Source organism: Puma concolor, chromosome D3 (assembly GCF_028749965.1).
Source record: "Puma concolor isolate L17-30 chromosome D3, mPumCon1.1.hap2, whole genome shotgun sequence".
In the NCBI taxonomy this organism is placed as follows: domain Eukaryota; kingdom Metazoa; phylum Chordata; class Mammalia; order Carnivora; family Felidae; genus Puma; species Puma concolor.
The window spans coordinates 19,970,541-19,995,501 of NC_141678.1; the positions used below are offsets into that span (position 1 = coordinate 19,970,541).

Here is a 24,961-nt window from a genome sequence, read left to right on the forward strand (position 1 = left end):
AGAGACATTGTGGAGGATGGTCTCTTTAATTTCTGCTGTTTTGACGTGCTGTTCAGGAGAATTCTCTGGCAATTCTGGCTGAGAGCAAAACAACGCCTCATGAAACATGAGGACGCCTTCTGCGGGCTTCTTTCCCAAGGCCAAAAGAATCATGTCCCCCCCCTCCCCCACCTTAAGATGGTTGAATTCTGGACCAAAATGTTAAACCCTAATTACCAGACAGTCTGAATTCTGATTGAATAAAAGACATTTTATTGAGCATTGACTGGGTGCTGGGAGAAGGGCTGGGATGATTCTGGTGCAAGGGGAATCCTTCCTGGAGGTCCTGTGGCTCTAAGCCCTCTGAGTGGGTAGGGGGTACCATGACCTAAGAGAACTCTGTGGGGACCACTGTTTTCTCCACGTTGCTCCCCTCATGTGTGACCTGGCAGGTGTAGCTGCTACGAGATTTCCACTGGTCTGGTGACAGGTTCAGGTAGCTGCTGGCCGCGTACTTGTTGTTGCTCTGTTTGGAGGGCTTGGTGGTCTCCACGCCCTGGGTGATGGGGGTGCTTTCTGCCTTCCAGGCACCATCAAGCCGCTGGGGTAGAAGTCACTGGTGAGGCATACCAGGGTGGCCTTGTTGGTGCTGCGCTCCTCAGAGGAGGGTGGGAAGAGGGTAACTGAGGGCTAGGACTTGGGCTGACCTGTGGGGTGGGTGAGGGGCAGGAGTTCAGAGGTTAAGCATCAACTGTGGGCTCTCTTACCCTCGGTCTTCTTTGTGGTACAAGTTCCTGAGCATCCATTCAGGTCCCCAGTTCCCACTGTGTATCTGCATATCCATGTTGAGGCAGTTGGGGGGGTGGGTAGGTTAAGGTGTTTCTCAATCATCTCCCCATCTGTGCTGGGAACTTTTGAGGGGCATTCCTGTCACCACCCCTCCCGACATTCTCCTGGAACCTTTCCTTCCACACAGACAATGAACTCTCACTGTCCTGCTCCTGCCTCCTGTGACATTTTGACAGTGTCTGTCTTGGCTCTACATTTGTCTGTCTGTGGCCAGGGTTATGATGTGAGCTCTCTCACCTCCCATTGACTCGTCCTGTGGACCATTCTATCCTGACACTGTTGTGCTGGGAATGTCAGGGTCTTGGGCTAAAGGGTCTGTTTTTACCCAGATGTGTCTCTCCTGGGCCGTCCCTGATGGGGTAGGATCCTTGCTGATCGTACAGATTCTGTCTGACTGGCCTTGTGTCTCTCTCATTCCATTGTCTTTCTGCAGCCTCGTCCCCCATGTCCTGCAAATTTGTTTAGCATTAAAACCTTCAATCCAAAGATTCTGCCTCTCTTTGGGGCAGGAAGTATGTCCTACAGACACTTCAGTGTCCACCTTGTTCTCACATCCGGTCATTCTGTGACCCTTTCTTTGGCACCTTCTCTTTCTTCCATCGTCCTCCTCCTTGCTGGTTTCCCTGAGTCCCCTGGCCAGCTCAGGGCTCTGAGCTTCCCCAAGAGGCCTGGGGGAACAGCTCCATCCCTGCACCATTGCTGGCCCTGGATCCTGAATGCCAGAGCTCTGGGCCCTGCCCTGAACCTCTGACCTGTGTGTCCTCAGACATGGCCCTGAGGGTGCTGTGTCCCTGTAAATTCTCCACATGGTTACCCCCACAATGTTCCCTGTTCTCTCTTCCCTTTTAGATGGGGACCTTAGTGACTCCCAGAGACAAAGGTGGACTGACATGAGGCCAGACAGGAGAGGAAGGAACAGAGCACATTTAGGACCCAGTATGACCCTGGCAGACAGAGAGTGGAGTCTGTAGGTCATCCCACTTATACTCCTGCCTCTGGGGATAGAGGTAAAGTTCTGATGGTACATGGGAGGAAGAGGAAGGCCCCAGGCTCTGGGGTCCTGGGTGAAAGCATGACAATAGGCTTAGGGAAGACACAGAAATGAACAGAAAAAGGAGAAACTTGTTCAAACCTCTGGGAGAGCAGGGAAGGAAGGAGAAGATGAGACTCACCTAGTACAGTCAGCTGGGTTCCATCGCCAAACACCCAACACTGTGATATAGTCTCATACAAAATCCCTGGCACAGGTCAGCCCTGCCCCACCCCTTACCCCCCCACCTGCAGCTGTGTTGGAGGAAGTGAGGGCACTGCTCCAGGCTGGTGGTGTCTGCTCAGCTGGGGGGGGGGGCACACATCCCCCATTCCTAGCAGATAACAAGACCAATGTCCCCACATGAAAGGCAACAGGATCCTTGCAAGCAGTTCTTCCAAAGGAAGTTGGTAACTGATCTGCTGTTTCTACTTACTATCTCCTATGGATTGAGGTGAGTTTGTGGAGGTCTTTTGTGTCATTGTGAGTCAGGTTCCATGGAAATAAACCGGACATCCCTTCTCTGTAAGTTCAAACAATCCTAATTCCTTGGTGAGACCATGAGTTGAAGGCAGTACATGTCCCCTCACTCACAAACCTCCCTTTCCAGGGAGAAGCAGGTTGGCCTATGGTATAGGCCATTGGAAACTTCCTGTATCCCCTACTGTCACATATAGGGGCTCAGCCTTATCTTCCCAGGAATGTCCTAGTTTGGGACAGTCCTATGTGAAGTCTGTCCTGGTCCTGTGGGACATGCCAGCCTGTGTCAATGTGACCTTTGGAGTACCCCAGAGATACCCCAATCTGGTCTCATGTTGGGGAGGGTCTGGTGTATGACTGCTGCTTTCCTTCTTTCAAAGGTCTTAAATGCCACCTGACACTAAATGGAACTGGCATCAGTGACTGATTTCAGGCCTGGGGTGGGTAGGCACAGAAGAGATGAGAAAAGATGGTATGTGGTCCATCAGAAAGCAGGAGCTGTAGAGCTCACCTGGGGTCATGTGAGTGTACCAGAAGCTACCTGAAGAGATCCCACTGGACCAATGTCCATATGTGTAGCCACATTGCCATCATGCCTAGGGGCCTACCCTGGTGCCACCCCCTAAGCCCGTCAGGTCAAGCCCAGAGTGCACCAGGTCAGCAGACAATAAAGCTTCAGCAGGGGAAAATGGAGGGAGAAGGTCATCATTCTGTAAAGTGGGGAACAGGAGGGGAAAGTTTATATTTCTTTGTCATAATATATGAAGGTCGCTGTGGGGAGAATAAAGAGCAGATGAAGGCACTCTCCTCATGGGCACATTGTAGCCTTCACAGGAGAAGGAAGACAGAAATGAAATATTCCCATGATGCATCCTTCCCATTTGATTGATGGTGTCATTGAACATCAAGGCAGCTAATGCTACCTAAAAAGATCCACTTGACTGAGGTCCTTTGATGCAAAGTGACCAACAGTCTTGGGAGGTGATTTTGCCAAGTCCAAGCTGGACCTCCTGAAGCTTCTGAGCCAGATGCCCTTTGCAGGAAGAGGAGGCGGAGAGAATGGTTCGGGTACAGCTATGGGAGGCTGTGGCTGCATCCCCGCCGTGGGAGAGTCCCAGGACCAACAGCCCTTCCTAGAAGGAAGGACGCAAGCCATTGCCAGGATCCAAGCCACTTCCTTGGAAGGAAAAGTAGAGGGGTTGGATAGATTCTTACACACCCAACAGACCTGAAGACACATCCACCAATCACAGTGTCAAATGTTACTCAATACTCATAAAAATAAGGAAGTAAGAACACCACCAGCAGCATCAAAAATAAAACTTCATGAATTCACTTATGACACCTATGAGGCTTTTTGATGAGAAATGGACTATTGTCTTGCTATTAAGAAGTTCCGATGGTTTCTGCTTAGATTTGATGATGATGTTGTAGTTGTAGCTCAGGTCCTGTCTTTCCAGTTCACAAATGAATTGTATACAGAACAAATGGTACGATCTTGAATTTGCTTCAAAATGCTGCATAAGGGAAGACCTCAGGCTAGGTCATCTGGGACTCTGGCACCTGGTTGATAGGAACATGGGGTTTCTCCCTTGCCTTCTGTCTCTTCAGTTTGTGGAGTTCATAATGAACACTTAAAACAATGAATAGAGGAGTTTGTCTAGGGGTGGCAGTGGCTATGGATGGGGGGGAGGTGGGTATTATGTCATTCTCCCCAGCAGGACCATTGGAATGAGGGAGGCCTGAGTGGTCCCTTGTTCCTTTGGGGTCTTAGTTTTCCCATCTATGGAATGGGTTCATGCAGATGCTGATCCCAAAGTTTCTATTATCTCCTAGGTAGATTTGGGGACTGTTGGCTGCTAAAAAGCTCCTTGGGGGCCCCTGTCTCTGACCCATTGTTGCCCTGGAGCATGCTATCCTTGGAGGATCTGTCCCTGGGCATTCCTGCCCACAAGCAAGTCTGGTGAAGGCAGCTCCCAGACCCTGATGAGCTGAAGGCTCAGGGTATCTGTCCAACCTAGGACTGGAGGACTGGCAGAGTAAACGTGGCCTGCACCTCTGAGAGGCTGACATGAGTGCCTCAGGCCCTGTAGTGAGTGTGTCCATGACACAAAGCTACAGGTGCACTATGTACATGGCCATGGTGTTGCAGGCTGGAAGAATCCTCAGGGCCTGTTGTCCGGGGTTGCTGCAAACTCTGGAAAGCTTGGCCTTGCCATGGGCCTCTGGCTGGTCTGACCTCCCTTAACTCTACTCCTGAATTTGAAATGAATCTGTCTTTTGGACAATCAGTGGCAGCCCTTTGTGTGGCTGAGATGGTGCCCTTTCCTATTCACCCTGTTCTCCCGTGACCCACCTGCCCCAAATGTTATGAAGTCTGACATCACCTGCTCCATCTGTAATGCAACCATAACTAATGTGTCAGGTCCCCAGACTTTCATGACTGAGGTCTCAGGCAGTGCCAGGGTGACGCTAAGCCTCACTGACCACACACAAATCTGAACAGACCCATTGTCCCCAGGACCCTCCTTGTTTCTGCCTGATCCCCACTGGGACCCCAGTCTGTCTCACTGGGCCCATCTCCATTCCAATGGGGACAAGGACTGCAACCGCTGAGTTGGGACCATTTGTTCTTCAGGCCATGGCTGACAAGCACACAGGGAAAGTGGGTAAATAGGTTCTCACTTGACAAGTCTATCCCTAATTACTGAGGCTTACCCAGAGTTACGTGGAACAGTGAATGCACACCAGATATGTCAGTGATATGTGCTAAGGTCTTTATTGAGCACAAGTAGAAATAGGGAGGGCGTGTGACCTGCCTGGTCTGAGCTGATCCAGGGGTTGGTTCACAGGGCTACACAGTGGGCTGGGGAAGGGGTGTCTGGTGAGGAAGGCCCCCATCCTGGAAGCCTTGGGAACCTAAGAGCACTCTGCAGGGACCATTCTCTTCTCCACGGTGCTCCCCTCGTGCGTGACCTGGCAGGTGAATCTGCCGTGAGATTTCCACCGGTTCGGTGACAGGCTCAGGTAGCTGCTGGCCGCGTACTTATTGTTGCTCTGTTTGGAGGGCTTGGTGGTCTCCACGCCCTGGGTGACGGGGGTGCCGTCTTCCTTCCAGGCCACCGTCAAGCCACTGGGGTAGAAGTCACTGATGAGGCACACCAGGGTGGCCTTGTTGGCGCTGAGCTCCTCACTGGAGGGTGGGAAGAGTGTGACCGAGGGGGCCGACTTGGGCTGACCTGTGGGGTGGGGAGGGGCATGAGTCACAGATGAGGTGTCCATGGCTGAAGCTCCTACCTCAGTCCTGATGTGGGGAACAGCTCTGTCATGTCCATGGCTTGGGTCTCAAGGGCTCCAGCTGGCTGAGTTCAGGTCAGCCATGGGTAGGGTCACTCACCTTCTGTTGGAATGAATCTGACTGCCACATTCAGTAGTGTGTGGGTCCCTCCATGGCCTCAGACTCTCTCCCGGTCACATGTCCTCCTAATCCACACAGTCCTCCCCCTGGGACTTGGTGGCACTGGCTCTGAGACCTGCTTTCCCTTGTGAATCTGTCTGCCCTTGGATGTTGGTATCACTGCCATAATGCCAAGTCACTTACCCAGTTTCTGTATAGCTGGTCTGTCCTTGTTGCAGGGCTGTGTTCCCATTTGAAAAGTAGGTTTCCTGCCCCCAGAGCCCCTCACACCATCATTGCAGCCTTGCCCACCTCCCAACAGGACCCCCACCCCCGACCCCGGGGATGCTGAGTGGGTAAGAAGTGGGAGTTCCTGGAGCTGGATTACAGGGAGTCTTGTAAGATGGAGAGTTTTCAGGTGAGGTGAATTTTCAGTTTTGAGGTTAGGCCATGTCTGTTCTGAAGGGTCTCCCTGTTCTGTGAAGTTTATTTGGGTGTCTGTCTGTTTACCATTTCTGGAAGGCTGGCAGTCAACGTCCCTGTCACCTGTCCCTAGCAGCGGACTCTGATCCATGTATCTGCTCATGGACCACACCTCCCTTAGAGGACACTCTCCTGAGACCTGTTCTGATCTTGGTGTCCTTACTGTTCCTCTAGAGGTGGGAAGTCCCAGTACCCTTGGGCCCTTCTCTTCTGACAACCTGCCTCCTCTTTCACCCCCTTGTCCCACTTCCACCTCCATGTCCCCAAGTCCCGAGACCAATGCTCTGCTCTCTGTGCTCCAGGCAGCCCTCCAGCTGGGACGAGCCAAAGACAGAATACTATGCCTGAATGTCCCCAGTATCCACCTCACACCCCATGGCCCTGCTAGCAGCCCAAGCTCCCCACTTCTTTGCCTTCACCCCTCAATTCTCCTTGGACTCGCAGAACCCAGTTTTAAGGATGGGCTATGTCTGTTCTGAAGGGTCTCCCTGTTCTGTGAAGTTTACTGGGGGTCTGTCCATCGTTAGATTTCTGAGGTCTTGGCAAGACCTGTCACCTTTTCCTACCTGGAGACCCAGGCCCAACGTATCTATCTGCTCAGGAGGCTTTCCTGCGGTGGTGAAGGCATTTACTTTGCTGCCTGAGTGTCCTGAGACTGTCCTGTTGCTGGCTTCCTGAGTGTCCCTATGGAGGTGGAAGGCCCAGAACCCACGGCCCCCTTCTCCTGTGATGTCCTTCCTTTCTTCCTGACCCCCTTGTCCCACTTCCTTCTCCATGTCTCCAAGTACCGAGACCAAGGCTGTCCTCACTGTTCATCAGGCAGTTCTCTGCCTTGGATCCCCCAAGGATGGGAACCGGTGCCCGAGCCATCCCCAGAATCCTTCCCACACCTCACGGTCCCTCTGGCAGCAGGAACCCCTACTCATTTGCCCTTCACCCTCAATTCTCCTCGGACTCTTGGAGCCCAGAGACATTGAGTGGTGAGCTGACCATCCCTGAGTCCAGAGGAGAAGATTTCCTTGGGGAGAGAGCTGGAGTCACAGTGAGGCCTGAGTTCAGGTCTAGATTAGGAAGGGCTCACGGGGACGTCCCCTGTAGCCCTGAGCACTTCTGACAATATGGGGCCAGTGGAGGAGGTAAGGGGCAGATAAAAGAGGTAAAACTTACAGACCCCACAGACCTTCAGCCCGAGCCCAGGTCACAATAGAAAGCAGAAGAAAATCACTTGAAATTGTATACTGGAGCCAAAAGAGGAGGAAAGGGGAGACTCACCGAGGACGGTCAGATGGGTCCCTCCGCCGAACAAAGCACACTGTGACACAGCCTGGAACACAAACCCTCTGTCAGCCCCTCCACCCCTGACCCAGGCCCACCTGCAGCTGCACGGGAGGCCCAAAGCCCAGCCTTCTTGTCACGGGTGCTGGTCAGGCAGATGGGTGGGTGATGGGGTTGACCCCTGGGGATCTGGAATCAGTTCCATGGAGGGTTCAGAATCCATCTATCCTCAGTCATGGGGAGGGGATGGAGAGATGCTCTTTAGGTATGGCATCAGAATTCAGCTAACACCATGCTTAGGAAGGTGCTCTGTGCTCTCCTCAGTCTGTGTCAGGATGTCATTGTAGAAGGGGTGAGCAGGGGTGTTTCAGCACAGAGGTGATGGAGCTGGGAGCCCTTTGCAGAGTTGGGACTGATGGGGAGGCTCCTGGATATGCCACTACATCATCTGCAGGGGAAGCAGTGGAGGTTTGGGGTCAGGAATGGAAAGTATTGGGAGGAGAATCACGTTTCCCCCAGCACTTAGATCTCTCTCTTAGCCCCGATGTCCCGAATCGCTGCCTTTGGCTGGTTCTTTAGGAAGGTAGCATGGTCACTGTTTAGTCCCTATCCTGAGCTGTGAGGGCAACTGTCATGGTATAGGGAGATGTGGGCTGAATATAAGCTGGATAGACGTGTTGGGCCCCTGGTGTGTGTGGATGCAGTCACTACATCCTACAGTTTTGCCCTGAGTGGAAATGTCGGAGTCTGTGCCTAGCCTTGAACTGACTGAGAATCACACATGGCCCACATACAGGAGCATCACTAGCACAGGGTTCCCCCACCAAGCTGGAAAACATACTGTACCTCTGCACTGGACCTTCACATTGTGAGGAGGCTCTCTGACACCTATGGCCTTCTCCTGCATCCTTGCCTTGGGATGTCACCTGCAGAGCTCACAATAGGGGACACACAGGTCTGGCATCCTTCTTTCTTTGTCACATTGGCGCACTGAGCTAGAACTCTGACTGGCTTCCTCGATCTGCTCTCGATGAGTGCATAAACACCTTCCAGCTTCTCATGAGGTTTCTTGTCTCACTCCAGCACAAATAGAATCCCTGGAGCCTTCTATTGCTAGTGGCTGGCTCTGGTAGGGATGACAGAGATGGAATTGTCTCTGTTCATGTCATATCCTGGCTCCCTGTGCAGCACCTTCTACCCCAGCTCCTCCTGATCTTTCCATAGAGATGCCCACCATGGCAGTTTTGTAAATGGACCAGTGTCTTTGTGATCATCATGAGTGTGCATGTATGTTTCTGTTTGTTGGGACCTGTGTGTGTGCTTGTGTGTGTGTTATGATCAGATACTACACTGAACTCCTAAGTAGATGAGTCAGTTGAGAAACCTGTCAACAGCGCATTTCCAGAATCTGAGTCTTGATTTATAACAGACACCCTAGGCAGGTTAACGAAAGACGAATGATGGGCTCATGGGTTGGCCTGGCCTCGGAGGGGTCCCAGAAAGCAAAGCTGGAGTCTGTTTCCCAGAGAACTTGGATGTAGTGTGAACCAAGAGACACTGGTGGGGTGAGATGCCAGCAGTGGGAGTGTGGGTGTGAGTGACCAGTGCCCAGGCAGGGGCTCCTATAGTGAGTGTGACAGGGAGTCTGTGGGCGGAGGACAGTCAGTGTTCCTGGGGAGGTAGGAGCAGGTGTTCTCATGAGAGAGGGAGGAGGCTCTAGGTTGTGACAATTGGGAATGTCCACATGGGGTAGGAAACCAGGGAAAAGCTGGCACTGAGTGGGGGTCTATAGGAAGAGGAGAGTGGGAATATTCAGAGGAGGGCTTCTTGTAGATGGTGAGGTGCCAGGTCCAGGGAGAAACTGAGGAATTATCCAAGAAATCCAGGGGATCTGGTATCAGTGAGGGAAGCTATGACTGGCAGTGGGCATGGTTAACACAAGAAGGAAAGCTAGAGACATTGTGGAGGATGGTCTCTTTAATTTCTGTTGTTTTGATCTCCTGTTCAGGAGTATTGTGTGACAATTCTGGCTGAGAGCAAAATAACCCCTCATGAAACATGAGGACGCCTTCACTGGGCTCTTTTCCCAAGGCCAAAAGAATCCTGTTTTCCCCCAAAGATGGTTGAGTTCTGGACTGAAATGTTAAGCCCAAATTACCAGACAGCCTGAATTCTGATTGAATAAAGAACATTTTATTGAGCATGACTGAGTGCTGGGAGGAGGGCTGGGATGATCCTGGTGCAAGGGGAATCCTTCCTGGAGGTCCTGTGGCTCTCAGCCCTTTGAGTGGGTAGGGGATGTCTTGACCTAAGAGCACTCCTCAGGGACCACATTCTTCTCCATGGTGCTCCCCTCGTGCATGAACTGGCAGGTGAATCTGCTGTGAGATTTTTACTTGTCAGGCAACAACCTCAGGTAGCTGCTGGCTGCATACTTGTTGTTCTGTTTGGAGGGGTTGGTGGTCTCCACGCCCCGTGTGACGGGGGTGCCGTCTGCCTTCCAGGCCACCGTCAAGCAGCTGGGGTAGAAGTCACTGATGAGGCACACCAGGGTGGCCTTGTTATTGCTGAGCTCCTCAGGGGAGGGTGGGCTGAGGGTAACTGAGGGCAAGGACTTGGGCTGACCTGTGAGGTGGGGGAGGGACAGGAGGTCAGAAGCTCAGCTTCCATGTTTGGGGTCACTTCACTTGACATCGGCCTTCATGTGGGTACAGCTACCTGAACATTCAGTCAGGCCTCCAGTTCCCCTTCTGTGTCCATGTGAATCCATGTTGTGGGGTGGTGGGGTGGTTTAAGGTGTTATTCAATCATCTCCCCACCTTTGCTGGGAACCTTTGAGGTGGATTCCTATCACCACCCATCCTGAGACTCTTCTGAGATCTTTCCTTCCACCCAGACATCTAACTCTCACTGTCCCGCTCTTGCCTCCTCTGACTTTTGACAGTGTCTGTCTCAGCTCTACTTTTGTCCTCTGTGGCCAGTGCTATTATGTGAGTTCTCTGACCTCCTATTGGCTCATCCTGTGGACCATTCTATCTTGACTCTTGTGTGAGGTCTTTGCTCTAAGGGTCTGTTTTTACCCAGATGTGTCTCTCCTGGGCTGTCCCTGATGGGGTAGGATCCTTGCTGATCATACAGAGTGTGTCTGCGTGGCCTTGCATCACTCTCAATCCATAGCCTTTCTGCAGCCCCAGTCCCCATGTCCTGCAAATCAGTCATTTCATGAGAGCTTTCATGCCATAGATTCTCCTGTGTTTGTTGCAGATGTGTGTCCTGCAGGGACTCAAGAGTCCATTCATGTCTCACATCTTCTCATTCCATGACTCTTTCTCTGGCATCTACTCCTACAAGCTCCATCCTGCCTCTGGCAAGTTTGTCTGAGTCCCCAGGCCAACTCTAATGGCCACTCCATAAGGCCTGGGGGGAGCTCTACCTGCACCACTGCTGACTCTGGACCCTGATCCCCAGGCTCTGCCCTGAACCTTGTCGTTTGTGTCCTCAGCCTTGGCTCTGAGGGTGCATGGCCCAGTAAATACTCCACATGGTCACCTCCTCAATGCTCCCTGTTATCTCTTCCCTTTTATGTGAGGACACTTAGTGACTCCCAGAGACAAAGGTTGTCCAATAGGAGGTCTTACAAGGGTGGACAGAAAAGAGCACATGTGGGACCCTGGATGACCTGGCGGACACACAGATGAGTTTTTAGCTCATCCCGACCATCCTCTGCCTCTCAGGTGGTAGGGGAGGGGCTGTGATGACCAAAGAAGCAAGCAGTACATTCTGTAGAGGGAGGGAAGGAGATCAGGGTCCCAGGGACTGGTGTCCCAGATGAACGAGTGACCAAGTTGAGAAAAGACACAGAAAGAAAAAAAATAGCAGAAAATTTCCCAAATATGTGGGGGAGCAGGGAAGGAGGGAGAATGTGAGATTCACCTAGGACCGTCAGCCAGGTCCCTCTGCCAAAAACAAAACACTGGGATACAGCATAATACTAAAACCACCACGTGGAATCCGTCCCCAAACCCCTAGACCTCCGCCTGCAGCTGTGATGGAGGAAGGGGGGCACTGCTCCATGCTGGTGTCTGCTCAGTGGGAGAAAAAGGTCTTCCACCACTAGCAGATAACAGGTTTAAGGTCCCCAAGTGTGCAGCCAGAGGATGGTTGGAGTCAATTCTTCTAGAAGAAGTTGGTATCTCATCTGCTGTTTCTACCTGTGTCTCCTGGGATTTGAATGAGTTGTGGAGGGCCTCTGTGTCACCATGAGTAAGGATTTATAGAATGAAGAGGAAATCCCTTCTGTGTTTGTTCAAACAATCCTAATTCCTTGGAGAGACCATGAGGTGAGGGCAGAGGGTGGATCTTCCCTCCCACACCTTGCTCTGCAGGGAACAGCAGGTGGGCCTGTGTGTATAGGCCACTGGAAACTTCCTGTGCCCCCAACCATCACTTCATAGAGCTCAGCCTTATTTTCCAAGGGGATGTCCTTGTTTGGGACTGTCCCATGTGAAGTCTGTCCTGGTCCTGTGCTTGTTTCCTATGCCAGCCTGTTTCCAGGTGACTTTGGGAACAGCCCACGCCAAACCCTTATCTAGTCCCATATTGGAAAGGATCTGCTGTGACTGTTGCTCTGCTTCATTCAAGGGGCTTAAATGCTGTCTGCCACGTAACGGAACTGGTATCAGTGACCACTTTCAGGCCTGGGGCGGGTAGGCACAAGTGAAATAGAATATGTTGTCCATCAGATAGCAGGAGATATAGAGATCACCTGGGGTCTTGTGAGTGTACCCAGGAGCCACCTGAAGAGGCTCCGACTGGACTAATGTCCATAGATGCAGCTACATTTCCATGTGTATAGTGGACGACCCAATGCATTCCACCAGCCTATCTAGTCAATCCCAGCATGTACCAGGTCACCAAATAGAAATGAGTCAGCAGGGGAGGGTGGAGAGAGCCGGTCATCATCCTGTGAAGTAGGGAAGAGCAGGGAACAGTGCACATTTCTTCTTTTCCCTGCACATGAAAGGCACTCCCCACCTGGGTACGTGGCAGCCCTCCCAGGAGAAGGAGGACAGAAATGAAATATTGCCATGATGCACCCTTTCCATCTGATGGACGGAGTCATTGAACATCAAAGCAGCTAGTCCTACCTAAAAAGCTCCACTTGATGTGGATCCTTTGATGCAAAGTCGCCAACTGTCCAGGGAGGTGATTCTGACGTTGTACAAACTGGACCTCCTGAACGATCTGATGCCAGAAGCCCTTTGCAGGATGAGGAAGCAGAGTGGATGGCTCAGATACAACTCTGGGAGGTTGTGGCTGCATCCCCACCATGGGAGAGTCCCAGCACCAGCTGCTCAGCCCCTTAGTCCTTTCCTTGCAAGGAAAAGTAGAGTGATGGGGGATTCTTACAGACCCAACAGTCCTGAAGACACCCGACCTCCACAATCACAGTGTCAAATGATTTTCAATACTCAGAAAGAGAAAAGGAAATACCCCCAAATAACAACAACATCAGCAGTGTAATTCCATGAATTCACTTGTGAAACTTTGAGGTCTTCAATGATGAGTATTTTGGTTGTTAAGGATTTACTCACAGTTTCTACATGGGTTTGATCATGCTACTTTAGTTTCTGTTTAGGCCTTTATCTTCTAGTACACAGATGAAATCATTATTGAGAAAAAGATATGATATCTGGAATTTGTTTCCAAATATTGCATAAGAGAGCAATTATTTTGTTGTTGTGTTAACATCATCAGGGAATTGATAGATTGGGACCTGGCTGCTGGGAACATGGAGTTATTCTTACTCCTCTGTCTCCCTATTTTGGTGTTTTCATTTTTCCTTAATGCACATTTGGAAGAAACTTATAAGAAGAGATGATTAGTGTGGGGCAGTACCTGATGTGGGGTGATTTTGGCATTCTACAGAAGGGTCATGGACATGAGGTAGACCTGGGTGGCCTTCTCCCCCATTTAGGCCTTAGCATTCGGATCCATGACATGTGGCCAGCAGGTGCTGTGGGATACTACCATCCCTAATTTTCCTTTTTCCTCTTAGGTTTCTCAAGGGCAGGAGTGGCTGGGATAAAACTCTAAGGAGTCCCATGTCTGCCCCATTATGATCTCAGAACTTCTGGGCTTTGTAGGCTCTGTCCCTAGGCTGACCTATCTCCCTTGCAGGTCTGGTGAAGGCAACTCCTTGACTCTGAATACCTGGACACATAGACAGGGGGCTGGTTGTGCCTGCTTCTCTTTGAGACTGACCTTGCCTGCTTCAGTGACCTGGGCGTGAGTGTGTCCCTGATACCTGGTCATGGGTGCCCTCGGGATTGAGCCATAGTGAGTGAAGGGTGCTCGAGCCTAGGGGGATCTGCAGGCCCTGAATACCTGGGGAAGGTCCCTGATTTTGCTGTAGCCCTTAGGCCATACTCACTCTGCTTGAGCTGGTCTGCACCAGCTGAACTATACTCCTGAATTCGAATTTTCTCCCTCTCTTTTGGAAAATCATTGGATACCCATTATGTGCCCAGGATTGTGTCTTTTGTCATTTACTCAGTTCTCCATGTCCCTACCACATACAGGGTCATATCATCGACTTCATCTTTAACCTAACCTTAAAGTAACTCTCCTTGATCTCAGTTGAGATGATGAGACTCTTCATGATTGAGGTCCCAGCCCCCTGTTAGGGTCTCTTTGAGCCTGACCTTGACCCAGGCCCATCAGAACATAGACTGGTTGTCCTTGTGCCTTATCTTGACCTCAAGTTTCAGATACTAGTGTGGGTGAACACTACTGTCTTGAAGAGTGTTCCAGGGCTTCCTGAGTTGGTTGGGAGAGTCAAGTAGGTTCGGGAAGGGATAGGCTACAAGATGTGAAACTGTTTCCCCGTAGGCCTTCTTAGCGTCTTTACTCACCTAACATGAATTGTGAGTTTGAAAAATGTACTTCTAATGTATTGTTCAAAGCTTTCCATGGCTCCCTGCTAAGGTGCCAACCATGGACCCCTCATTTGGTAGTCGCTCTCCCCTCTGTGTCACCCTGTATAGAACCAGGAAGTTCACCTCTGTTCCTAAAGACCACTGTTTCTGCTCAAGGACCTCGCTCCTCCTTATTGTTGCTTCTGCCCACTGCTGGCTCCTGGGACCCTCCTTGTTCCTCCCTGACACCCTACGGGGACCCCTGGTCCTTCTCACTCAGTTTTTCTCCCTTTCCAGGTGGCAAAGACTGCATCCTGGGGGGCTGGTATGGCAGGACTGTTTTCTACTCTGGGTCACACCCAGGGGGATAGAGAGTCAATGGAGTCCTTTTAGGGTTAGTTGGGTGGATGGCGGTTAGATAGAATCTCATACCATTACTGTCCCTTCTCTTAATTACTAAGCCGTTAACTCAGACATAAACAGAGAATTCACATCAGAAATGTTGAATGATAAACAATAAGTTCTTTATTGAGCACAAATAGAAACCGGGAGGGTGTGTGACCTTCCTGGTCTGAGCTGATCCAGGAGTTGGCTCTCAGGGGTACATGGTGAGCTGGGGAAGGTGTATCTGGGTGAGGAAGGCCTCCATCCCTGACAGTCTCGGGGACCTAAGAACACTCTGCGGGGACCACACTCTTCTCCACAGTGCTCCCCTCGTGCGTGACCTGGCAGGTGAATCTGCCGCGAGATTTCCACTGGTTTGGTGACAGGCTCAGGTAGCTGCTGGCCGCGTACTTGTTGTTGCTCTGTTTGGAGGGCTTGGTGGTTTCCACGCCCTGGGTGACGGGGGTGCCGTCTGCCTTCCAGGCCACTGTCAAACCGCTGGGGTAGAAGTCACTGATGAGGCACACCAGGGTGGCCTTGTTGGCGCTGAGCTCCTCAGAGGAGGGCGGGAAGAGCGTGACTGAGGGCGCCGACTTAGGCTGACCTGTGGGGTGAGGAGGAGCGTAAGTCAGAGATCAGGTGTCCATGGCTGAAGCTCGTACGTCAGTCCTGATACGAGGAACAGCTCTGTCACATCCATGGCTTGGGGCTCATGTGGCCCCAGCTGGCTGAGTTCAGGTCAGCCATGGGTAGAGTCACTCACCTTCTTTTGAAATGAATCTGACTGCCAGAATCTGACCCAATGTCTGGGTCCCTCATGGACTCAGACACTCTCCAGGTCAATGTCCTCCCATCCACAGAGTCCTCCACTGGGGCTTGGTAGCACTGGTTGTGAGACCAGCGTTCCCTTGTAAATCTGTGTGTCCTAGATGTTTGTGCCACTGCCATTATCCCCCAGGTTGCTTACCTGGTTCCCCAATAGCCAGTCTTCCTGGTTGCAGGGCTGTGTTCCCATTTGAAAAGTAGGTTTCCTGCCCCCAGAGCCCCTCACACCATCATTGCAGCCTTGCCCACCTCCCAACAGGGACCCCCTGCTGGCGATTCTGAGTGGGTAAGAAGTAGGAGTTCTTAAAGCTGGATTCCAGGGAGTCTTGTAGACGGAGAGTTTTCAGGTGAGGTGAATTTTCAGTTTTGAGGTCAGGCCATGTCTGTTCTGAAGGGTCTCCCTATTCTGTGAGGTTTTCTGGTGGGTCTGTCTAAACATTTACTGTTTCTGGAAGCCTGGCAGTCACTGCCCCTGTCACCTCTCCCTATCAGGGGACTCTGACCCCATGTATCTGTTCACAGAGCTCTCTTGCTGTGGCATGCTTGAAGGGATGTACCCCTGCTGGCTGAGTGTCCTGACAGGACACTTTCCTGAGACTTGTCCTGATCTTGGTGTCCTTACTGTTCCTCTAGAGGTGGAAGGTCCCTGAACCCTGGGGCCATTCTCTTCTGACGACCTCCCTTCCCCGAGACCCCCTTGTCCCATTTCCACCTCCATGTCTCCAAGTCCCCAGACCAATGCTCTGCTCGCTGTGCTTCAGGCAGCCCTCCAGCTGGGACGAGCTGAAGACAGAATGCTATGCCTGAGCCGTCCCCAGAATCCTTCCCACACCCCACAGCCCTGCTTGCAGCCCGAGTGCCCCACTTCCTTGCCTTCACCCCTCTCTTCTCCTCAGACTCTTAGAACCCAGCTTTAATGATGAGCTATGTCTATTTTGAAGGGTCTCCCTGTTCTGTGAAGTTTGCTGGGGGTCTGTCTGTCTTCAGATTGCTGAGTGCCTGGCAAGCCCTGTCCCTGTCACCTGTCTGTATCTGGAGATCCTGACCCCACATATCTATCTGCTCAGGAGGCTTTCCTGTGATGGTGAAGATATTTACCTTTGTTGCCTGAGTCTCCTGACATCTGTCCTATTGCTAGTGTCCTGAGTGTCCCTGTCGAGGTAGAAGGTCCCAGCACCCAGGGCCCCTTTCTGCTCTGATGTCATCCCTTCCTCCTTGACCCCCTTGTCCCCCTTCCTCTTCTGTGTCCAAGTTTTCAGACCAAGGCTCTCCTCACTGTGCTTCAGGCACTCCTCTGCCTGGGACCTCCCGAGGATGGAACCAGTGCCTGAGCCGTCCCCAGAATACTTCTCACACCCCACGGTCCCTCTGGCAGCATGAACACCCATTCACTTGCCCTTTACTCCTCATTCTCCTCAGGCTCTTTGAGCCCAGAAACTCTGAGTGGGGAGCCCACCATCCCTGAGTCCAGAGGAGAAGGTTCCCATGGGGAGAAAGCTGGAGCCACAGTGAGGCATGAGTTCAGGTCTAGATCAGGAATGGTTAATGGGGATGGTCCCCTATAGCCCTGACCACACATCGACAAGATGGGACCAGTGGAGGCGATGAGGGGTAGACAAAAGAGGCAAAATTTACAGACCCCACAGACCTTCAGTCTAAGCCCAGGTCACAATAGAAAGCAGAGAAAAATAGCCTGAAATTATACACTGCATCCAAAAGAGGAGGGAAAAGGGGAGACTCACCGAGGACGGTCAGATGGGTCCCTCCGCCGAAAATAGGACACTGTGATACAGCCTTGAACATAAACCCTCTGTCAGCCCCTCCACCGCTGACCCAGGCCCAACTGCAGCTGCACGGGAGACCCAAAGCCCTGCCTCCTTGTCACGGGTGTTGGTCAGGCAGATGGGTGGGTGACGGGGGTGCCCCCTGGGGACCTGGAATTTCAGTTCCATGGAGGGTTCAGATTCTCTCCATCCTCAGTTATGGGGAGGGGTTGGAGAGACCCCTCTAGATATGGCATTGGAATTCCCAGCTAATGCCGTCCTTAGGAAGGCGCTGTGTTCTCTCAGTCTGTGTCAGGATGTCATTGTGGAAGGGGTGAGCAGGCTACTTCAGCACAGAGGTGATGGAGCTGGGAGTGCTTTGCAGAGTTGGGACTCGTGGGGATGGTCCTGGATATGCCATCATATCCTCAGCACAGGAAACCATGGAGGATTAGAGTCAGGAATGGGAAGTGTTGGGAGGAGACTCATGTTTCCCTCAGCACTTAGATCCTTCTGTAGGGTCCTGAGCTCCCGAATTCCTGCCTTTGGTTTGTTCTTCCGATGGTACAGTGGATGGTTACTGCATAGTCCCTGTCCTGAGTGCCATGAGGGCAGCTGTCACGCTGTAGGGGTTTGTGGGCTGAATGTAAGCTGGATAGACCTGGTGGCCCCCGGTGTGTGGGCTACAGTCACTATGTCCTACAACTTTGCCCTGAGCTGAAGTGTTGAGGTGTGTGTCTGACCCTTGAACTGACTGAGAATCACAAATGCCCCACATACAGGAGCATCACTAGTACTGGCTGGTCCCCATGAAGCAAGACACATACTGTACCTCTGCCTTACACCTTCACGTTCTGAGGAGGGACACTGACAACCAGTGCCTCACCTGAATCATGGCCTGGGGACGTCACCTGCAGAGCTCACACAGGTCTGGCATCCTTCTTTCTGTGACAAATTGGCATACTGAGCCAGAACTCTGGCCGTCTTCCTTGGTCTGCTCTTGATTAGTATGTAAACACCTTGCCAACAGCTCATGAGGTTGCTTGTCTTGCTCCAGCCTAGATAAGAATCCCCAGGGCCTTCTATTGCTACTGGCTGACTCTGGTAGGGACGACAGAGATGGAGCTGTCTTTGTTCATGTCCCATTCTGGCTCCCTGTGCAACACCTTCTACCCCAGCTCCTCCTGATCTTTCCTGTGTGTGTGGTTGTGTGTGTGTTATGATCAGATCCCACACTGAGTTTATGGGGTTTCTCCCTTGCCTCTGTCTCTTCAGTTTGTGTAGTTCATAATGAACATTTAAAACAACGAATGGAAGAGTTTGTCTAGGGGTGGCAGTGGTTCTGGGTAGGTTAAATGGGGGAGGATGTCATTCTCCCCAGCAGGACCACTGGAATGAGGGAAGCCTGAGTGGCCCCCCCCTTTGTTCCTTGGGGTCTTAGCTTTCCCAACTGTGGAATAGGTTCATGTAGATGCTGATCCCAAAGTTTCTATCATCTCATAGGTAGATTTGGGGACTGTTCACTGCTTAAAAACTCCTGGGGGCCCCTGTCCTCTGACCCACTCTTGCCCCAGAGCATGCTGTCCTTGGAGGCTCTGTTCCTGGGCATTCCTGCCCCCCAACAAGTCTGGTGAAGGCAGCTCCCGGACCCTGATGAGCTGAAGGCTCAGACAGGGTATCTGTCCAACCTAGGACTGGAGGACTGGCAGAGTGAGTGTGGCCTGCACCTCTGAGAGGCTGACATGAGTGCCTCAGGCCCTGCAGTGTGTTTGTCCAAGAACAAAGCTACAGGTGCACTCTGTACATGGCCATAGTGTTGGAGGCCGGAAGAGTCCTCAGGCCTGGTGTCTGGGGTTACTGCAATGTCTGGGAAGCTTGGCCTTGCCATGGGCCTCTGGCTGGTCTGACCTCCCTTAACTCTACTCCTGAGTTTGAAATGTCTGTCTTTCATACAATCACTGGCAGCCCTTTGTGTGGCTGAGATGGTGCCCTTTCCTATTCACCCTGTTCTCCCGTGACCCACCTGCCCCAAATGTTATGAAGTCTGACATCACCTGCTCCATCTGTAATGCAACCATAACTAATGTGTCAGGTCCCCAGACTTTCATGACTGAGGTCTCAGGCAGTGCCAGGGTGACGCTAAGCCTCACTGACCACACACAAATCTGAACAGACCCATTGTCCCCAGGACCCTCCTTGTTTCTGCCTGATCCCCACTGGGACCCCAGTCTGTCTCACTGGGCCCATCTCCATTCCCATGGGGACAAGGACTGCAACCGCTGAGTTGGGACCATTTGTTCTTCAGGCCATGGCTGACAAGCACACAGGGAAAGTGGGTAAATAGGTTCTCACTTGACAAGTCTATCCCTAATTACTGAGGCTTACCCAGAGTTACATGGAACAGTGAATGCACACCAGATATGTCAGTGATATGTGCTAAGGTCTTTATTGAGCACAAGTAGAAATAGGGAGGGCGTGTGACCTGCCTGGTCTGAGCTGATCCAGGGGTTGGTTCACAGGGCTACACAGTGGGCTGGGGAAGGGGTGTCTGGTGAGGAAGGCCCCCATCCTGGAAGCCTTGGGAACCTAAGAGCACTCTGCAGGGACCACACTCTTCTCCACGCTGGTCCCCTCGTGCGTGACCTGGCAGGTGAATCTGCTACGAGATTTCTACTGGTTCGGTGACAGGCTCAGGTAGCTGCTGGCCGCATACTTGTTGTTGCTCTGTTTGGAGGGCTTGGTGGTCTCCACGCCCTGGGTGACGGGGGTGCCATCTGCCTTCCAGGCCACCGTCAAGCCACTGGGGTAGAAGTCACTGATGAGGCACACCAGGGTGGCCTTGTTGGCGCTGAGCTCCTCATTGGAGGGTGGAAAGAGGGTAACTGAGGGCGCGGACTTGGGCTGACCTGTGGGGCAAGGGAGAGGTAACAAGTCAGAGTTCACATGCTTATTCAGTCAGCTCCTATCTCTGTCCTGAAGTGGGATACAGCTCTGTCATATCTAAAGCTTGGTCCTCAGTTGCCTCTTGCTCCCTGTGGTCTGGTCAGCGGTGGATAAGGTCACTCACCTTCTGTTGGAGAGAAACTGAGTGTCCATCTGTTGGGAGATCTGAGCCCAACTGTGGCTCTCGTCCCTCTTCAGGTTCAACTGTACTCATCACTTTCCTAATTGCCTCTAGGCTCCCATGTTACTGACTTTTATCATGCTTGACACCTAATCTTTCCCTGTGGAACCTGTCTGTCCTGTGGCATGTCCTGCCAGGTCCATCTCCAAGGGGTGCTCATGTAGGTATCTGTCTGTCCTGGTGTTAAGCTCTCATCCCCTTCCGGGAGGGGGTTTCTTGGCCACATTCCCACTGATCCCTCATTGCAGCCCCTGCCCACCTCCTGACAAAGCCCCTCTAAGGTTGCCTGAGGGGGAGAGAGTGTCTGCCCTTGGGCCGGAATCTAGTCTAGCAGGTGGAGGCTTTCTGGAAGAGGTGAATCTGCTGTTCTGAGGCTGGAGCTGGGGCTTCTCTGAGGGGTCACTTTGCACGTGAAGTTATCTTGGGGCATCTGCTGTGCTAGCATCACAGTGTGCCTATCATTGGCAGCCATCCTTGTCTCCCGTCCCTGAGGAGTCACCAGCCCCAGTATCTGCTCAGGGGTCTCTCCTCCAACATTAATATGGGTGGGACAAGCTTTGGGGCCTGAGTGTCCTGAGCCATGTCCTGTGTGAGGAGGTCCTGTGTGTCCTGGAGAAGGATGAGGGACCCAGCACTCTGAGGCCACCTTGTCCCAGGAAATCCTCCTTCTGTTCTCATTTCCCTTGCCTTGGGTTCCCTTTTATTCCACGGCCAACCAAGAGTTCCTCCCAAAACCTCTCAGTAGCTCCCACCTAGAACCCGGAGAGCATAGAACCCAAGTGTGATTGATACACACTTGGACAGATGAGCTATGCAAGCATCCTTTACTGGTCCTATGGCCCTTGTGCCCCAGCCCAGGTTCCCCAGTCCTGTGTTCCTTCAGTCCCTCATTTCCCCACATCTGGGGGATGACAGACCCCAAGGAAGCTGATTGTGTCAGAGTCCAGAGGAGAAGCCCCCTGAGAGTGCTCTGGGTCACAGTGAGGGGGAACAGGAAGGGGTCCTTGGGACTGACCTGAGCTTCCCCGACCAGGAGTCTGACAAGAGAGAACAAGCTAAAGTGGTGAGGGACAGCCCCAAACTGTGAAGGTCCCAGAACTTAGAGAGTTTCAGACCCCAAGCACAGTCATCACAGAAAGAAGAGAAAAATTGCCCCAATTTTCACTCTGGTTGCCAAAGAGAGAGAAAGGGGGAGACTCACCGAGGACGGTCACCTTGGTCCCTCCGCCGAAAACATAACACAGTGATACAGCTTTGAACACAAACCCTCTGTCAGCCCTGGCACCCTTCCCCCTTCCCCAGGCCCACCTGCAGCTGCTTGGGAGGCTCAGAGTCCAGCCTCCTCTTTGTGGGGGTTGGGCTGGCCCATGGGAGCTTGAGACAGGGCACCCCCTCCCCAATGCACCTTCCCTTCCTCATGGGGTGAGCTTCCCCCCAGCCCCCACCATGGTGGGGTAGGAGGGAATGCCTGAGTGACATATCATAACTCAGGTAGCTCCTGGCAGGAGCTCTGTGTATGGCTCAGCTTGCTTGGGGAATGCTACCTGGGAGATCGGACAGCACAGTTTCCAACACAGACATCACGAGGCCTGTGCCTTCTGCAGAGCTGAGGCCCGTGGAGGGTTCTGGATGCCACCACATGTCCTAGACACATGCCCAACATGGCCACGTGTACAATAGCAGGCGTGTGTGTGTGTGTCCTGGTGTGTGCACGCAAGTTTATTGGGTGTGTGTGCATGTCTATTCTGTCTGTGTGACTAGGGGCCTAGACCTGCCCTTCTGAGCTAGCTCTGCTAGCTAGCAGTGGAGTCTTCCTGGTTCTCAAGGCCCATTCACAACTTTCCAGAAAATGACTGTGCGCACAGATGGATCCATGACACAATTCAGAATGGGATCTTGACATGGATTCATGGCCCCAATGAATACGCATGGACATTTTAACTTTAGTGGTATTTTGTGCATAACTCCAAGGTGTCTCTGTCTCCCAGGGGCCTTTAATACAACTGGGTCCTCCGTGACACATGTAGAAGGAGAGGCCCCCAGTGGGAGTGTGGGAGATACTGACCAGGGTCTAGAGACTGAGTTTCCTATAATGAGTGCAGCAGGGCAGGTCTGGGGAAGGGAACAGTGCAATGTTCCCAGGGAGGCAGGGGCACGGGGCCCCTGTGGAAGGAAAGATTCTCTAGGATGTGATGATGGGAAGTTTCCAAATGTGTAGGAAACCACAAAAGGCATGGCCTTGCGTGGGGGCCTTCAAGGAAGGGAGACATCCCAGTGAGTTGGGCTGGTCCCAGTGAATAAGGTCCCAGGACCGGAGTGGAGACTGGAAATGAACCAAGAGGCCATGGGAATCAAGGGCTATGATCCTGAAAATGGTTGGGGTGGAAATGGCCTACAGAAGTCTATCAAGATCCACAGGTGTGGGCCTTGGTACTCTGGGTCTTGCTGCTTCCGTTGCGAGTACAGAATATTGTGTGTGCAAATTTGGGTGAGTGGGAATCTGTTCCACAAAGAAATATGGGGCTGCTCTGCTGGCTCTTCCCCATAAAGCCAGTGAACCTGTGTTCACTCCAAGGATGGTTGAGTTCAGGGCACAAAATGTTAAACACAAATGACCAGATAGTGTGATTTCTGATTGAATAAAGGACATTTTATTGAGCATTGATTGAATGAAGGGAGAAGGGCTGGAATCATCCTGGTGCAAGGGGAATCCTTCCTGTAGGTCCAATGGCTGCACACACCCTTGGGTTGGTGAGAGTCTTGGGGACCTAAGAGCACTCTGCAGGGACCACATTCTTCTCCATAGTGCTCCCCTGGTACGTGACCTGGCAGGTGAAGCTGCTGAGAGATTTCCACTTGACAGGTGACAGGCTTATGTAGCTGCTGGCCCTTACTTGTTGTTGCCCTGTTTGGAGGGCTTGGTGGTTTCCATGCCCTGGTAACAGGGGTGCCGTCTGCCTTCTAGGCCACCGTCAAGCAGCTGGGGTAGAAGTTATTCATTAGGTAGTCTTGTTGTCGCTGAGCTCCTCAAGGGAGGGTGGGATGAGGGTAACTGAGGGTGAGGAGTTCGGCTGACCTGTGGGGTGGGGGAGGGACAGGAGGTCAGAAGCTCAGCTTCCATGTTTGGGGTCACTTCACTTGACATCGGCCTTCACGTGGGTACAGGTACCTGAACATTCAGTCAGGCACCCAGTTCTCACTCTGCGTCCATGTGAATCCATGTTGGGGTGGGTGGGTGGGTTAAGGTGTTATTCAATCATCTCCCCACCTTTGCTGGGAACCTTTGAGGTGGATTCCTATCACCACCCATCCTGAGACTCTTCTGAGATCTTTCCTTCCACCCAGACATCTAACTCTCACTGTCCCGCTCCTGCCTCCTCTGACTTTTGACAGTGTCTGTCTCAGCTCTACTTTTGTCCTCTGTGGCCAGTGCTATTATGTGAGCTCTCTGACCTCCTATTGGCTCATCCTGTGGACCATTCTATCTTGACTCTTGTGTGAGGTCTTTGCCCTAAGGGTCTGTTTTTACCCAGATGTGTCTCTCCTGGGCTGTCCCTGATGGGGTAGGATCCTTGCTGATCATACAGAGTGTGTCTGCGTGGCCTTGCATCACTCTCAATCCATAGCCTTTCTGCAGCCCCAGTCCCTGTGTCCTGCAATCAGTCATTTCATGAGAGCTTTCATGCCATAGATTCTCCTGTGTTTGTTGCAGATGTGTGTCCTGCAGGGACTCAAGAGTCCACTCATGTCTCACATCTTCTCATTCCATGACTCTTTCTCTGGCATCTACTCCTTTAAGCTCCCTCCTACCTGTGGCCAGTTTGTCTTAGTCCCCATGCCAGCTCAGGAGTGTATACCGCACCCCATGAGGCCTGTGGGGAGCTCTACTTGCACCATTGCTTACTCTGGACCCTGGGTCCCTGAGCTCCGGGCCTTCTCCTGAGCCTTGTGTGTGTCCTCAGCCTTGGCCCATAGCATGCCGCGTCCCTGTAATATCTCTACATGGTCACTCCTCTCAATGCTCCCCCTTCTCTCTTCCCTTTTATTTGAGGACACTTAGTGACTCCCAGAGACAAAGGTTGTCCAATAGGAGGCCTTACAAAGGTGGACAGAAAAGAGCACATACGGGACCCAGGATGACCCGGTGGAACACATAGTTGAGTTTGTAGGTCATCCTGACCATCCCTTGCCTCTCACGTAGCAGTGGAGGGGCTGTGATGACCAAAGAAACAAGCAGGACATTGTGTAGTGGGAGGGAAGATCAGGGTCCCAGGGACTGGTGTCCAAAATTAGGGAATTATCAAATTGAGAAAAAACACATAAAGAAAAAAAAATAGACAATTACTCCCAACATCTGGGAGAGCATGGAAGGAGGGAGAAGATGAGACTCATCTAGGATGGTCACCCGGGTCCCTTAGCTGAAAACAAAACATTGCGATACAGGCTAATACAAAA

General features: G+C 52.1%; 1 protein-coding gene, 3 long non-coding RNA genes and 1 pseudogene across 6 annotated transcripts in view; 2 read left to right on the plus strand and 3 right to left on the minus strand.

Moving 5' to 3' along the window:
* Positions 1 to 229: 229 nt before the first annotated feature.
* On the minus strand, positions 230 to 2,113 carry LOC112870364 (uncharacterized). The gene is made up of 2 exons (XR_015242328.1): positions 2,001 to 2,113; positions 230 to 686 (listed from the first exon to the last, which is right to left on the minus strand). It is a non-coding gene; the product is annotated as an uncharacterized LOC112870364 (long non-coding RNA).
* Positions 2,114 to 7,386: 5,273 nt separating this feature from the next.
* The window catches only part of LOC147575369 (uncharacterized), a 473,279-nt gene continuing 455,704 nt past the window's right edge, over positions 7,387 to 24,961 (plus strand). Inside the window, exon 1 of the long non-coding RNA XR_015242339.1 lies at positions 7,387 to 7,532. This is a non-coding gene — a long non-coding RNA (uncharacterized LOC147575369). The remainder of the gene's footprint in view (positions 7,533 to 24,961) is intronic.
* The window catches only part of LOC112870219 (immunoglobulin lambda-1 light chain-like), a 169,571-nt gene continuing 159,522 nt past the window's right edge, over positions 14,913 to 24,961 (minus strand). For both annotated transcript variants that reach the window (XM_086681998.1, XM_086682000.1), the window contains 2 exons: positions 17,362 to 17,401; positions 14,913 to 15,398 (listed from right to left, as the gene is read on the minus strand). In XM_086681998.1, coding sequence (XP_086538124.1) covers positions 15,079 to 15,398; positions 17,362 to 17,401 — 360 coding nt within the window. In that variant the 3' untranslated portion in view covers positions 14,913 to 15,078. The remainder of the gene's footprint in view (positions 15,399 to 17,361; positions 17,402 to 24,961) is intronic.
* LOC147575370 (uncharacterized) overlaps positions 17,354 to 24,961 on the plus strand; it is a 284,866-nt gene continuing 277,258 nt past the window's right edge. Inside the window, exon 1 of the long non-coding RNA XR_015242343.1 lies at positions 17,354 to 17,403. This is a non-coding gene — a long non-coding RNA (uncharacterized LOC147575370). The remainder of the gene's footprint in view (positions 17,404 to 24,961) is intronic.
* LOC147575371 (immunoglobulin lambda variable 5-52-like) overlaps positions 19,806 to 24,961 on the minus strand; it is a 447,861-nt pseudogene continuing 442,705 nt past the window's right edge. The window contains exons 3-4 of the transcript XR_015242332.1: positions 21,708 to 21,758; positions 19,806 to 20,288 (exon numbers count right to left, since the gene is read on the minus strand). The product of XR_015242332.1 is annotated as an immunoglobulin lambda variable 5-52-like (transcript). The remainder of the gene's footprint in view (positions 20,289 to 21,707; positions 21,759 to 24,961) is intronic.